We start from the raw sequence: 16,440 nt of genomic DNA, 5'->3' as shown, positions 1-16,440 counted from the left end.
TATTAAGTCACAAAGCTATAGGAAATTGACTATTAAACTGAGCCATCTATGAGAGGTGAAAACAATATTGGTTATAATCACAGACATTGCCGTAACCGAAAGTGAGAGGTATTGAATGATATGACTAATAGTCTATTCCGATAACACAGATCCATTCACCATTTGTCTTCTCTCAGATCTTGAGTTAGGAAAATATTGTATAGATTTTCATTCAAATACCTTTTTATAAATTATGTTGTTTATCATTAAAGTTTTTACTACCATTAATACTATTACCATTTCCTTAATCTGATATACATTTTGATAATTTCATCTCGGCATAGTTAATGTGGTCCGGTAATTCGAAACGATTAGCATATATGTGTCAAGTTTTACGTTGAACATGACTGACTGACATCACCAAATATCTATTAATTAAATAAAAGCAAGCTGCAAATAGTTTGGATATACAAAACATTACTCACTTGTAAAACATCCAATATATCTAAATTGACAAAATCTGATTTTTCCGCTTTATAAACACGTGTACCTTTAATAATAACAGCATGTGCTGGCAGATTAACACCCCATGCTAATGTTGCAGTACAAACAAGTACACGTATATGACCATCTGCAAATAGCTTTTCAACAAGACTTCGATCAACACGTAACATTCCAGCATGGTGACAAGCAAAACCATCAGGTACTAGGTCTTTAATTGTAGAATCAGTTGATTTTTGTATCTAGAAGATATATATATAAAATATTTAGAGAAAGAAAAAAGTTAGGAAATAGGAGCATACTAACACTTTCTCGTCTACAAATATATCAGTAACTTAATAATGAAAAATATTGAGGTTTTTATGATTATGTCACGGACTGGCAATGGTCCACCCTCTATCACACATAATATGAATGTATGTAAATTACAATTTCTTATTTGATGTGCCATGCTATCAGTTATTTTCAGTATATTATAGTATGAATTTGATTCGTGGTTGAATTGAGTACAATAGCGAACTAATCCGCTTCGTATATGAGCCTTCTGATTAGTTAGAGTTATAAACAGCTAGATAGTAAATAAGCATTAGGATCTCGACTGTTATTTATTAGTGAACGTGTCAATTGATAAATAGGTTACCGGTCCTACTGGTAACATAGATAAACTAATCGATGCTCGGAATCCTGACTAGGCAATATGACACATGGTATCGAATAATGGGTGGTCCTTAAGCCACAACAAATTGGCAATTACAAAACACAACAATCCACTTCCATGGAATAATGAAAACGAGAGAGTGCAGTGCTTTCAACGTGACCAGTCGATCTTGTGGTGTATACTACTTATGTCTGTAGTGATAAGTAGTATGTAACACTAATCAGAAGTGAAATGCCAGGCGAAAGAAGGTTGAGGAGATCGCATTGAAGAGAAGAGCAAAGTAAACAGAGAGTAATTGTAATAAGAACATGAATGAAGGAAAAACGAAGTATTGATTGTACAGCTTTCATATTTTACGAAGACATTCTGCAATTTTGTGTTAAACAATAAACTGGTCTTCCTCCCTTAAGTGTTTGTTCACTACAGATCTTACTACATATTCTTAAAATCTATGAACTAATTTTATGGATGACTGATAGCGTAATCACATGAGATTTACAACAAACTGATCGTATATTAATTTTACACCTATCAAAATAAATAACGAAACATGAGAACAGAAACTAAATGAGTTTGCGATGAATGCTACTAATGCTGACAGATATGAGTAGTATGTGGTAGCAATCAAATATGAAATTTCTCACAGCAAAAGATTGAGAAAATTGAGTAATGCATCTAATGTATGGTTTTCATATTTCACTAAGGTGCTCTGTAATTTCGCATTTCATAATAAATTAGTTTTCACCATCGATTTATTCATTTAAACACAAATATTGGTACAAGAGGGAATCAAATATATATGCGCCAAAAAAGTCACTTGATTTGTGTGTGGGCTACGATACTGCCCGAGTGCCCAGACCGAAGCAGGTGGTTTTCCTGGGAGGCCTGCATTTGTTGATGTGTATGGGATAGAAGGGATAGATTTCTGCGAAGTCCAAATCATCTAATTCATTCCGAGCAGTAGGAGTTATTATTTATTTCTGTGACGACTGAGATACTGCCCGAGTGCCCAGACCGAAGAAGGTAGTTTTTTGGGAGGTCACACCTGGAGCCTTTGACCTGGAGGCCTAATACACAAGTCAGTGGAGCAACATCAAGAGATGCTGTCCCATCGTAGCCGATGACCAACAATAGGTTCATACGCCATTTGTCCCCTCAGGAGGTGGATCCTCTATAACCACCGACCCGGGTAAACGGTAGGACATAAGCTTTTTGTCCTTTCAATTTCTTAAACAACAACTCTGCTGTGAGAAGGCAGTGAGTAGGACTTCCCTGACAGTGGCTGTATACGTATGGTCATGTGAGAGCGTTTCCCCACTGAAGTCTTCGTTCACTACAATTTCATTACATAGTAAATTTATAACTCCCGAAAAATGGATGAACAATTCAGCTGGGTGAACTAAATGATTCATGTAATTTTAAAGTCAATATAAGAAATTCATCTATAAAATATGATAGTGTCAATGAATAAAAAATTTAAGATGAAAATATAATTACCAAACATGGTATCTGTCATATATTACCTTTTTCAAACAGATTTTCATCGTAGAACTATCATTATTCCTAAAATACATCATATGATCAAGTTGTTGAGCTGATGTACGTAGTGCACGAGCTGTTCGAAATGTATCACCACGTGAATGAACAAATACCATCACCTGGAATATACATTAATAAAAGACGAATATAAGTAGCATCTGCAATTAAATAGAAATCACTTTTTACAGGAATAATTTATTATAGGTGATATTTGGTCAAAAAGAAGAGAAAAAATGACTACAATAACTTAAAGGATAACTTTTAAAATCCGGAACGATGTGTTGAATTTGCATAAATTTTGATGGAATTTGGTTATTTGGGCAGTGAATGATTTAATCGTGAGGCATTTTTGTTCTTCTAAACTTACATCATGAGTACAAACTGAGTTTTTCTTGTCGAATAACTGGATGAGAATTGAATAGAATTCTACGAACAGTATCAGTTTTCAGCATGTATATAAACATCGTTAATCTATGAACGTTGCCTGGCACAAAACTTAAGCCTGCAGCTTCTAAACAATAACTATCAACTATCGAACATCAGAAAAAAGAATAACTATTTACTAAAACTAAATTCAATCCTAGTTAAGGTCATGAATACACACTGCTATGGAACGCGATATGAAGACGAAATGGTTGTCGAATAATTCTGGTTTTGATGAATCCATAACTAAGTTCAATTTCTATAGCAAAGTATACGATTTTAAATAAATCCCTAATTATATTACAATAATCATGATTTTATATAGATGATTATCATTTTCACAAGTCGATCTAAGCTAGATCACCAGTGAAAAATCGGAAGCACTGAACAACAGTTTCGTCCTAGTACGGAACACCTCGGCAGTACGCATACACGATCCTCAAGGCGTATTTACTATCCTTGTATTTATGTGTAATTATACTCAATACAATACGCAAATTCAAGTGAATACAATATAGTTGAAGTAATCAATTGCATTAAATAAGAAAGTGAGGAGACGAGGATGAGACAAAGAAGTTGAATATGTAATTTAGTCAGGCTATTTTGTTGTTGAATCAATTAATTTGGTTTCTGTTTTGAAAAAAAGATTAGTAGTCTATTAGTGTACTAATCAACTATGCGGAATTTGATGAAAAGACAACAGTGCTTCATCCACTAATCAGAATCAATGTGAGAGCTGGGACAGATATATGAATCAGTGCAGGATATATCATGACTGATGATTTATATTTATCCTGTCATTGATAATCTTGACTAAATATTGATCGCTCTTTATCGGCACATGTACATTCTGTGTGGATTTTCTCAATACAGCCAATTTTACAATTTTTCTTCAATAAAACAGATGAATTTATGGCTAGCACTGATGTTTAGAACGCGCGTTTCGTCCTATTTAGGACTCATTAGTTGGATGTACACATTTCCCTGTGTTGACATTTACACTTCACGCTTTACATACCGAACACATTAACTACCCGCCTAGTTACTGAATCCCGATAACTAATAACTACATCTACCTAACAAATACCAAATAGGATGAAATGACCATCTGAAGTTCCATTGAAATCAGCATACCGAAAATATTAAAAAAATATTAAGATTGATTAATATGAAAACTAGAATATTGTCAATAAAAAAACAGTGACTTATATTTTAGCGCATTTTTTACCTGTTCACCTTGCTTAACTTGTTCCAAAACTTTCTCATAACAAATTGTACTCATATTTAAATCTTGGACTTTTCGATTTGATCCACGAATACCAATGAATGACATGCCCAATGGTACAGGTCGAAAACGTGAATCAAAATAGAATAGACCACGTTGTAAATTAACGCACAGAAATCTGGCCACATCGATATAATTTGGTAGAGTAGCTGATAGGCCAACTAAGCGGATCATTGTTTGGGAACTTTCGACCTGGAAGGGACAATAGCAACAGAGACAGAAACACGGTAAGCAAAAATGTCAACTTATATTTTGAATGAAAGTGTTATGTCAAGTACTAAGGTGTAATTTCCAATAGGTTTTTTATAGTTTACATCATGGAGCGTTGAGAATAAAGAAGAACCAGATATCTGTTTTGTCCTAGAACCGTACTTCCCAGTGATGTAAATCTGTAGAGTCTAGTACTATGTTGAACCCACATAGGTTATTCTAGCTTCTGAACATTTCAATTTACTAAATCCTGTTCAGCTACATTTTGACCTTGCTAATTATTCGCTTATTAACCTTGACTTTTTATATGAGCACATATGCGTGTACCGCTTACTCTGTTCATTATTTTTGTCTGGTTATAAATATTGTGTTACACTTGATCAAATCGAATTGGCACACTTGCATTCTTCGTTTCGCTTTGCTTACCCCCTTTCATTCTGAATGTCTGTCTGGATAAACGAGTGCTCGAAATAAATCCATCCAACGCAACCTGTAGTTGGCTCCTTATTACCACCATCACACAAACGGCATTAGCCTAGGTAATAATACGGAGTAAAGTGGAAGATTTATGCTCATAGTATCCAAATTGGAGTCAGACCAACGGGTCACTAAAAATCCGCAACTCCACTGAGGAGCAAATTCAGGACTTATGAGTCCTACGGTGAGCACTTAACTTTTAGATCACAGAGTTCAGTGCTTTAAATGTTGAACTTCCACCAATTTGTCGGTAAGTTAGTCATAACAACGTAGAACTTAGTATAGGTACTCATCATTTCAAGTTGCTATACCCCGTTAGTACAGTGAGATAAAATTAACAGGAAAAATCTCAAAACAGTAGATATAGGGACGGTATTAGTGGCAATAGAATTTAGGCATCAAAGATATGATTTGCGAAAATATGTAAAAAAATCCGATAGGGTAGTTTATGAACTAAAGATCTCGGTAAATACAAAGAGTGAATGCATTTGAGTCATTGAAAACGAGTCATGTCACTAAAATTCTCCAGCCCTTAGTTAAGATAATCGCGCCGATCTCAACCAAATAGTTTACACCTAACTAAAAGGTTTATTCCAACAGTCCCTGACTTCGTGGACAAAAGCAACCTCTTGAATCGAACTGCTACTGGATTTCCCCCAATCTTTTCCTACACTAGCCATCATCGTGCGTCGAGGTAGGCAGTGGTCTTGAATACACAATATATATCCGTACGAATTAGTTCACGATACTGTTCAATCAACTTTCTAAGAAATTAATGGGTAACTTCCCTACACCTAACATTGTTGAACTCCAGTAGTCAACAACATGGAGTGAATTCGGTTAGAAGACCACTGAAAGTCACCTATGGGAGCTGGAGCTACTGGATTCGACCTCTGGCAAGGTCATAATAGGACAGAACAACTATCCCGTACATCCTGGTTTCTAATGGTTATTAAACTAAAATTAGTCTGTGGTGTAAAACTACAACAACAAAGATTTATCAAGATGAATTCTATATTATTATATAGTATTAATAATAACTTACTTGTCGAAGAGTACGTGCAACTAAAGCTTCAATAACAGCACCACGTTCTTCGTGTAATAAATGAACTTCATCAATAATAAGTAGTTTGACTAATTTAACTAAATTAGCATCCCCAGTACCTTTACGTGAGATAACATCCCATTTTTCTGGTGTACTAACAAGCATCTAGATTTATATAATGAATTACAGTAGAAACGTTTGTTGTTATAAAGTATAATACAGATTAGTAAACAAAACAAAAGAACACTAATTGACTATGACATTATTCTTACTATTGGTATAACGACTGAAAAAAATTTCTGTTTTCCTAAGATATACTACTATAATATGATAATAATACGATTGATAAACAGGATTTTACTATCATTAAACAAGACACCCGATCGATACGATACGCACAGACTGGGATCACGTTATACTAAATACACTATTCACGATCAAATATAAAAAACCAAAGTATTTTATAATCTAGGGTATACTTTATTCCACAAAATTACATTCAATAAATTCAGAGAACAGATCAAATTCATAGTTGACTGTCTATCCATCCGTGTTTAGTGACCACACATTAAATCATTTAAGGAAGAAACATATTAAGCATAATTCAAAGAGTGAACATCAAATATGGGATGTATAAAGGCACATCCAATCAATCAGTTACAAATAGGATGAGAAGCGCATTCTACATCCTACTGCTGGTCATCTCATCCATCTATACAGATAAGTAATTGTGTTTTTTTAAAGAATTTCATACATTTCAAGAGATAAACATCTATCAGAAACTAATATATCTGTCTTATTGTTGATTTTTTTTATCATAGTATCAATAATATGTGGTAGTGAAAGTGAAATATGAGTGGGCACTGAGAGTGGACAAACAAGCACTTAGTCTACTGACTATGAGATATGTAATTTATCTTCGCGTTATTGATTTGTAATCAGAATTGACTGAGAGTGACTGCATGAAATTGTATTGAAGAAGGTATTATCTAGTGTATGCTCGGGTTCTCTATTCTGGGTTGTGAATCCTGGATCTGATATAACACGATCTGATCTCATTATCGTATTAAGGTAATATCGAAGTATAACTGAGAGAGAGAGAAAATATCTTAAGTCATCCGTCATATCAAACAACAATGATCATTTCAACTGTGGTCACTTCAAACACAATACTTTTATACTACTGAATCCGAATTAAATAATCTATATTTTTCTCAATTTGAGACAGTTTTTTGGTGATCAATAATCCTAATATAATGTGAACTGTAGAAAAGTCCTAAACTGGAGAAAAAAAAAGAGAAGCGGCTATCTAGTATTGTTTGTTTTTGACAATTGTTCAAACAATATCAATCGCCTGATACCTTTCATTTTTACTCTTGATTATTCATACTCTTATTCTAAAGTAGTATTCTACTGATTGACTGGTTTGAACATATATAAATGAGAGCCTTGATTTCGCAGTCATGTATTTAATCAGTTGGATATTAGTTTAATTCCTTAACCGGGTTGGTAGATATGGGAGATCCATTTAGGGGAGTTGGATAACCCTGATTCCAAACCAATGACGCACATGGTCTCCAGGATCCTGAAGACATAATTAACATATGAACTTACTGTTGGTCACCGGCTACTATGGGACTGCATCATCGAACGCTGCCTCACTACCTTGTGTGTCAGGCCTTTAGGTCAAAGGCTTGGGGGTGGCCCCCTAAAGAAACCACCTGCTTCGGTTTGGGTACCCGTGCAGTATCCCGGCCCTCACACAAATCAATGATAACTTTGTGGTGCATATTTATTTAGTGCCTTCCTGTGTCAACGTTTATGTGTTTAAATAAAAAAACAATGACAGTAGCATGCTTTATTTTTCTTAATTTGTTGCCAGCTTATTATTCACAGTCTATTCACCCTATTCATGGTCACTTTTGGCTTGATCATATATAACGCTTTTTTGTCTCATGGTATGATGTGGTTGAGTATGTCTGTATATAAACTACGTATGCTCGAAATACGATATTCGTATACTGGAGGCCAATCACTGTGTTCTGGACTCAACGACCAGGACAGGGAGAAAATCTATCAGATCGAGGACCAAAAAGAACTCACCCGCTGACTCAAGGTTATTAGTATTGAAAACGATTCCGATTGCTGTTTTCATCAAGTGATATTAGACAGGTTCATAAGTCATAACAAACGGGTTCGAACTCTAGGTGTAGACCATTAAAATCGGGATAACGGTAAACCCAGTTGATGAGTTCTAAACTTACATACTTACTTATTCTGAACAGGGTGAAATAAATGTATACTGTAAATCCCATTGCTAGCCCTTATCCAGCTTCACTAAAATATCAGGATAGTTAATTTTTGAAAACAACTAAATTCAGGCTGCATAAAATTTACACAAGCTTTTACAAAAATCAAACAATTTTTTTTCAAAATAAGAAAAGAAATCAGATACACAGGAAAAGTGCCTACCTGAGTTTCAAGTAACTCTTGTTTACTTAATTGCATATCACCAGTACATTCTCTAACACGTACTCCTAAAGGACTAAGACGTTTTGAAAAAGTATCGGCCATTTCAGCTGCTAATGCTTTCATTGGAGCTAAATAAACAATCTGAAATAAATTCATATTACTTTATATACATTTCAGTAGTTTGCAAAACTTTCCGAAAAATATTCGAAAACAAAGAATATTGTATTTTGTTACAAAGGACAGCATAAGATATGATAGTGAATTAAGCAACATTATATGTCAAGATAATGATGAACTTATGCATCCATCATAGATTAAATATCTCAAAACTGCATCATTTATAAATTAGAAAGGCTATTTACAAAAGGTTAGAATGGTTGGTTGTATAATCAATATCATAAAAATAATGGCGAAGTCCGACGTGGTCAGTGAAAACACCACTCATCTAAAAGCCGACTTAAAAGGAGACATAGCGGATGACATTTTATGAACACATTAACTTAAACAATCCATTGAAAGGACATTCAACTCTGCCAAGTTATATATGATTTTCTCAATCAAACCAGTATTTAAACAACGAATCGATGATAGATTACCGATGATGAACTCCTCCATATGTGGATACCAATTTGACTGATCCTGTGGAGTTAGTTACTGTTATATCTAGAGCCTTGATTCTTAATATGCCGCGAACTACTTGACTACTTGAACGATAAAACCCGCAAAACGTCGCAAAAGAGAGAAGACAAAGACTGGTAAGTAGGAAGTTTATTCCCCAAATCAGTGTCAAAATATAGCACAGAAATCTCGTGTATTTATAGTTTTTTGGCTGAATGTAAATCATCATTTAGGTCAACCAATAGGCATATAGGGGTCATGCTAACCCATCCAATGGGGAAGCTACACGTCGACATTCTAGAACATTCCCCTAGCAGTGATTGGATGGAATGTCTGTGGCTCTTCCTGGGCTTCTTAAGGCTTCCTAGAGTCTACCGACGGGCCGTCCTTACAGTTACACAGGCCGTAGTCAGATTTTACTTTTGCGTTGTCGTGAATAAGTACTGAAATGATTGGAAAAATTTGTCAGTAAAAATGAGTATAAACCACATGATCCTTTCTCACTTGTTACATCCTATTAAAACAAATGAAGCTCACTCTGTTTCCCATAACGTACCAAACAATCTAACTAAAGGAGCAAAATTACAACTATAAATAGTAAAAACCATCAGGATCAACTTCTAATTCCAAAAAAGGGGATTTAGTTTCTGTGTTTACCTTGGTCCACGACAACCATCTTTAATAAATAATATTGTACAATTCACTTATCCATACTTTATTTTTGTCCTTTGTAACATAATAATGATGGACTTTTAACTGTAGAACCTAATGTCGAAGTTATGAGAAACAATTATCCGTTCAAGTATTCATCGCTTTGGAATATAAACATATAAAAAAATCAGGTGTTTTTGAGGAAATTTAGTATTTTCATGGTTGAAAGCGTGAGTCAATTGAAGCTAGACTACCATGGAAAACCTGGAAGCACTGGATGGCCGTTTCGTCCTATTATGGGACTCCTCAGCAGTGCACATCCACGAGTCCCATAATAGGATGAAACGGCCGTCCAGTGCTTCCAGGTTTTCCATGGTAGTCTAGCTTCGATTGACTCACGCTTTCAACTATATAAAAAAGCTTGGATGAAGTTGAAAAAATACGAGTTTAGTATAAACTGCTGAACAATAAGAGAATAATGGTTTCGAAATAAGACGGAGAATGAAGTTTAACAATTCTACCACTAGACAACATATAATATCAATTTATATCAGTAATAATCTTTTATAAGTGTTTATACAATTGATGTGTTTAGTACTTGAATACCTGACTACTGACATTCTAACCGTTTTTAAGATAACAATACATAGCCCATCATCTTTCTAAAATCTTTTCAGAAATTCCTACTGGATTTCTAACAAACGCCCTGATACGGTCGAGGGTCAGGAGAATCCGCTCTCTCTCCTGAAATGCCCTCACATACCCGCGTGTATACAGCCACTGTCGGGAAAGTCTTACTCACTGCCTTCTCACAGCAGAGTTGTTTTTTAAGAAATTGACAGGACAAAAAGCTTATGTCCTACCCTTTAACCGGGTTGGTGGATATGGAGGATCCACCTAGGGGGGAAGGTAGAAAACCCTTATTCCAAACCAATGGTGAACATGGCCTTCAGGAGCCTAAGGAAACAAATGGCGTACGAACCTATTGTTGGTTACCGGCTACTATGTGACTGCATCTTCTAACGTTGGTCCACTGCCTTGTGTATTACGCCTTTAGGTCAAAGGCTCGAAGTGTAGTTTCTTAAGAATACCACTTGTCTAAGTTTGGACACCAAGGTAGTATCCCAGCCCTCACATAAATCGGATGAAGTAAGGCGCATATCTGTTTGGTGCCTCCCTGTACAAAGGTTTATGTCTAAATTAAAAAAATAAATCTCGCATGGCGGGATCGTGGATGTGCACTGCTGAGGAGTCCCACACTAGGACGAAACGCCCCTCCAGTGCTTCCAGGTTTTCCATGGTGGTCTAGCTCCAATTGACTCACAAACTCGACTATTAAATCACAGTAATATCCACAAAAAACTTCTTTCATAGAATACTGATAAATACCCAGGAAAACTAATTAACTTTATTGGTTTCCGTGTAATGAGAGATAGCAACGCCTGGGACGCTTTTCTATGGGGTTACTGTCGGTCTCAAGCCCGGGGGTAAACGAAGAACGTGCATGAGGGTTACCAAGCTGGTGTGTGGGCGAGAATGACAGTGATTGGTTGTCTTGATGAGTCAGACATTAGATAGGATGACAGGTGTTATGTGTTATATATATATTCCCCTATCCTTATTATGTATGGACTGTTCCTTGTTGATGGACACTTATTGATTGACTGTTCTTTGTGTCGGATTTGGTGTGGAAATATATTGACGTTGTAGTCAAGCTAATCTCGTGTTCTTGATCTGAGTTGTGTTGAAGTCCTGTAGAATAGACACTGGGTGGGAATCTAGTGTAGATATTCGTCTAAGGCAAATTAACGTCCCACATACGTGTAGAAAGTTAAAGGACTGTTATAACCAGAAACCCCTAAAGTTATAATCAGCATCCTACGTTTATAACAATTGGCGACGGCATCCTTACGTTTATAACACAAGCCCATCTTTTAAAAAAGAATTCTGTGAAAACAAAAACGCGCCAAAACGTAATGATTGATATTGATTTATCCATCAATGATCTCGCTTCTGTATTTCACTATTAGTCACAAAACAAATATACTGAAACTTATGGTAGACTATTATGGAGGTCGGTTCACGAAAGTATATATGCCAGTAGAGACTAGTTAATTGTAGCTATGGACCTCAAGAAAGGGAAATTACAAACCAATGCAAGAAAAAAAACATTTCGTTTCAAACTAATCTGGTTTCAAAACCGTTCGTAGTATTGAATACTAACAACAAGAAAGAAACCTTAGGAGTGCTTGTCGAGAAAGACTAACTCTAGAACATTCAAGAAAAGTCCATACTTCTATTGCGAGATCCAGTATACGTACAATTGATTCCTCACTAGTTAATAAGAGATGTCAAGTTTGCCTAGTCCTTAACTGTTAGTCAAATTCTGTTGATTAAGTTGTAATGTGGTCTAAATAACTTGACATCCCCTACACCATGTTTTGTTATTAGATGGTTGGAGGTAGCTAGTAGGAAATCTTAAACCCATGTTTCGTGCTGGTTAGTACTTGTTAGCATGCCTTCTATCACTTTTGAGCAAACTGATGATTCTTAAGGGATTTTAACTCGAGTCACTGAGCTTCACAGTCTCAGATATTATCGCTGAGCTATTCGATACGAACACCAACTCCCTTAAGACAGTAAGTACATATTGTTGACGAGTGCCAACAAGCAAGAAACATATGTCATAAAGGGTATCCTTCCAACCACCCAACAGATTCAGATATCTGTTATACATTTCTGCGGCTGAAAACCCGTATCATTAATAACGTAACACAATTAGTTTAAACTAACCAAAATTGAAATGAAAAAATTAAAATGATAAGAGCTACTTACTTTAAACGCTTTCAAGTCCAAAACATTATCATCTTTCATATAGGTACGAAGTAATTGAACAATGGTAAGAAGTGCAACATTTGTTTTACCCGCACCAGTTGGAGCTGAAATTAAAAGATTCTCTGATGTATGATAAGCAAGTGGATAGACGACTGACTGAATTAAATTTAATTCTTTCATCCCCTGAAATACCATTTGACCAATCTATATAATTAACAATAAAATACTAATTAGTTAAAAGACAGATGATTAAACAAATAAGTTGTGACGTTATGAACTCCACTTTATAGTTTACGTTGTAGTAAACGAGAGCAGGCGGAGACAACAAAATGTATTTGAACCTGAAATTACAGAATCGCTTAGTAAAATCTGAAAACCATACAGTAAATCCTTCATTTGCAAAATGTCAATCAAATGTCTCAGACTTGACTGTTCCTCCCTTTCCACACTAATCACTTTCTTGTTTCGTTTTCTTTTTCTCGAGCTTCTTAACTTTCTGCCACCAAACATTTCACTTTCGACTGATGATACATACTACTTATATCTGTCGACATCTGTAGCATATACCACGTCACAAATTGAATTGATTTGGAGAACCAGTAAAAACAAAGGATCACTGGATAGTTGATATTTGTTTCATTCTAGTATGGGAGTCCTCACTAATGTAAGCCTGCAACCCCACTGAGGATAGAGAGCGGGACGTTCATACCTAGTGGCGAGCTCTTAACCTTTAGACGAATGAATTAGCATCCAGTGGTCTAGATTTTGAACTTTCCATACAAGAACAAAACAACCACCTAGTGCATTTTGGCTTATCGTTACCGTCTAATTAAGGTCAGTTTGTGGTGGGAACTATAAAATACAGCAATCTTCCCCAACCCTTTACGTTACTACCCTGACGTAACGGTGGTGGTCAGGTTTATATACTCTAATGACCGAATCAAGTTGTTCCATAGAGTTTCGACATAATACGTCAGTAGGTCACTTGGATAGTCGTAAAACTATAATCAGAAAATAAAACGACTGAGAGAGAAGTCAACTATCAAGTGTGCTGGAATATAGCACGTGATATATCTCCAACAGATAATTAACATCTTCAATGATACTACCTTCGTACAACTGAAGGATAAGTTAGAAAAGCTTGGAGATGAAGATAATATACTTGGTCTGGCCCTTTGGATTTTCGATGGCGACAGCAAGAACTTAGAAACATAGAGATTGAAGAAATTACTAGTAAAATGTCGCGTGTGACCGACTACATGTAGTTTCTTTTGAGAATCGTGGTCAGGCCTCAAGTCAACAAGACCGGTGTCAAATTGGACAGTGGGTCACACTAACCAAGATATTAGAATTCTTTGTCATTAACATATGCTACATGTTTGAAAAACACCTCGACGACCCGAACACGGTCGTCTAACCGAACTTATTTAATCAAAGTAAAGAACCAGAGCGATTTATTCTTTCTGCATCTAGAGTCTCATCAACAACTTCGCGAGGTCTTCAAGACTAATTAAAAAAATGATTGACTTAACCATTAAAATTGATTCCTCCTATTCCTATTGTGCTAATTTGATAGCTTAAAACTACACTATATGTGTGTCATGTCATTAACACTGTTTATGTCTGTCTACGTAATATTTTCATTTCTATGTACATATAATTATATATCAAGTATTAATTATTAAGAACAAATAAATGCGAATACTATTTGAAAAGACGAAAGGTAAAGGTATAGATGAAAGAAAACTGGAAACCAAGATCTAGAGGGATATAAAAAGTGAATGGGTCTGTGACATTATAAGAGACTCTGAGTTATGTTAACCAACGTCTCCGATCATCGGTTACGATAACCGCGTATATCACAACCACGTAGTCTGCACTTACCAACATGGTTAAGATCAGCGCCAATGATTTCATGGACTGATGTTATGTCTTCTTTTGGTCATTTCTAGCTTTCTTCTGAACTAGTTCTACGTGAACTGGGTTCGCATTCCAAGATACTCAGTGGTTGGACACACATAATGTGTTTTAACTAACTCAGTTGACGAAGATTATAACTGAAGATGGACCATTTCCTGTTGATAGATACTACACACAGATTTCGAACTTTTAAACAACGATAACTTGTGCAAAACTCGATTGCATTAATTCACACTATTTATGCACTAAACGGCTCTTATCATTACATGTGTTGTGTATATTAGATACCTGATATCTTCAACATACAATATTAGCTAAAATGAATCTACAGTTATGTAATTAAAGAAACGCTTCAATGATCGTAAATGTTGGAAGAAAATAGGTAGGTTTGATGACGGAAAATATGGATTGATCTCTGAAGTAAACGATTCTTATGCCAATTTGTAAAAATTATTGCCTGACTGAATTCAATCAAGTTACATAGTCAATATGATAAACTGGAGATCAAAATGATCGGCATAGTCTGACACAATTGCGTTTAATTTCGTAAACTGATTGTGATAACATGGTTTGTATCAAAATTATGACAAAATGTTAAACAAAATGACGGGTGTTATGAAGACAATAGAATCTTAAGTTTTGTATTCTGGACTAACTTTGGTTAAATACCTAATGAAGACCAAGAAGCAATGGATAAACATTTCATGCGAATGGGACGAATATGGCAAGGAATGATGCTAATAAGAACGTAATATCGTGTATTGGCTGGAATTGGAAATATAAATCACTGAATGTTAATTTATTGGGTCGGAAATCAGTAGCTCGCTGAATAGCCTAACTATCCTGGGTCCGATCCCTATCGACATCGTGGATGAGCATCGTTGGAGTCTCATACTAAGACGAAGAAGCTATCCAGTGCTTCTCAGTTTACAAAAGTCATCTGAAGAAAGTTATTCTACGTCATGAAAATTCAAAATAAAGGGAATTTAAAAACTGTCTACAACACACGGCAGCCAGTGTTAAGTTCATTTGAATCCTCCCCCCCCCATCCTACACACATTCAACTCATTTTTGTGTATTACTTTATACTACTTGTTCATAATCAGTAACCAGTTCAATTTATAGTAATTTTCGAACGCACTTCCTCTGTTGTTTGACACCTAATAACAACATTTACAGTATAAATTGGTGTAATTACATTCTCTCAAACCTTTTAAAAGTTATCCCCAGCTTTTTAAACCCTTTGAATCTTTGTTTCGGCGCGAAAACTCCTATTTTGTGTGGTCTTGACCCCTATTTTGATAGATTGTAGTCATTATTGACACAAAGCACGGATAACAGCAGTCATTTATGATATCGAATGTTGTAATTGATCTTTGTGTTACCATTACCGAAAACCTTTCTGTTCCAAGACTTACAAGTTAACTGCTGTTTATATCTTAAGCGTTGAGTTTTCTAAACAATTTATATATTTTTTTTAATGATAGAACCGTTCTTTAGATAAATCATTGTGTTTTGATCCTAGGTTTCACACATACACAGACATATATAATAACAATAATCGCAACTTTATAGTAATAATAATTGACCCTCACAACTTACCTCATCTAAAGAGCTAATTTTAACCCGATTCACATTGAGTATATCTTCTGGCGGCTTAGCAGATAAAGGAAAGTCGACTTGATCACATAGTGCCAACTGTTGATATTTCACATTTTCCGGTAATAAAAGCTAAGAGAAAAAATAAAAAGACACATATATATATTTGATTGATTACTTTCCTTACTCCGCATTAAATTCGAAGACAATTTAGTTGGGAAGCCTACA

General features: G+C 35.4%; 1 protein-coding gene across 1 annotated transcript in view; it reads right to left on the bottom strand.

Moving 5' to 3' along the window:
* Smp_156920 (putative activating signal cointegrator 1 complex subunit 3, helc1) overlaps positions 1-16,440 on the bottom strand; it is a gene marked incomplete at both ends in the record, with an annotated part of 89,004 nt that overhangs the window by 63,133 nt on the left and 9,431 nt on the right. The window contains 7 exons of the mRNA XM_018797713.1: positions 465-722; positions 2,662-2,796; positions 4,329-4,577; positions 6,118-6,282; positions 8,590-8,730; positions 12,694-12,897; positions 16,216-16,344. Coding sequence (XP_018652727.1) covers positions 465-722; positions 2,662-2,796; positions 4,329-4,577; positions 6,118-6,282; positions 8,590-8,730; positions 12,694-12,897; positions 16,216-16,344 — 1,281 coding nt within the window. The remainder of the gene's footprint in view (positions 1-464; positions 723-2,661; positions 2,797-4,328; positions 4,578-6,117; positions 6,283-8,589; positions 8,731-12,693; positions 12,898-16,215; positions 16,345-16,440) is intronic.

The sequence above is a fragment of the Schistosoma mansoni genome, chromosome 5 (assembly GCF_000237925.1).
Source record: "Schistosoma mansoni strain Puerto Rico chromosome 5, complete genome".
NCBI lineage: Eukaryota > Metazoa > Platyhelminthes > Trematoda > Strigeidida > Schistosomatidae > Schistosoma > Schistosoma mansoni.
Note: the sequence above shows the minus strand (reverse complement) of the source record. Positions and strands in the feature narration are given on the sequence as shown.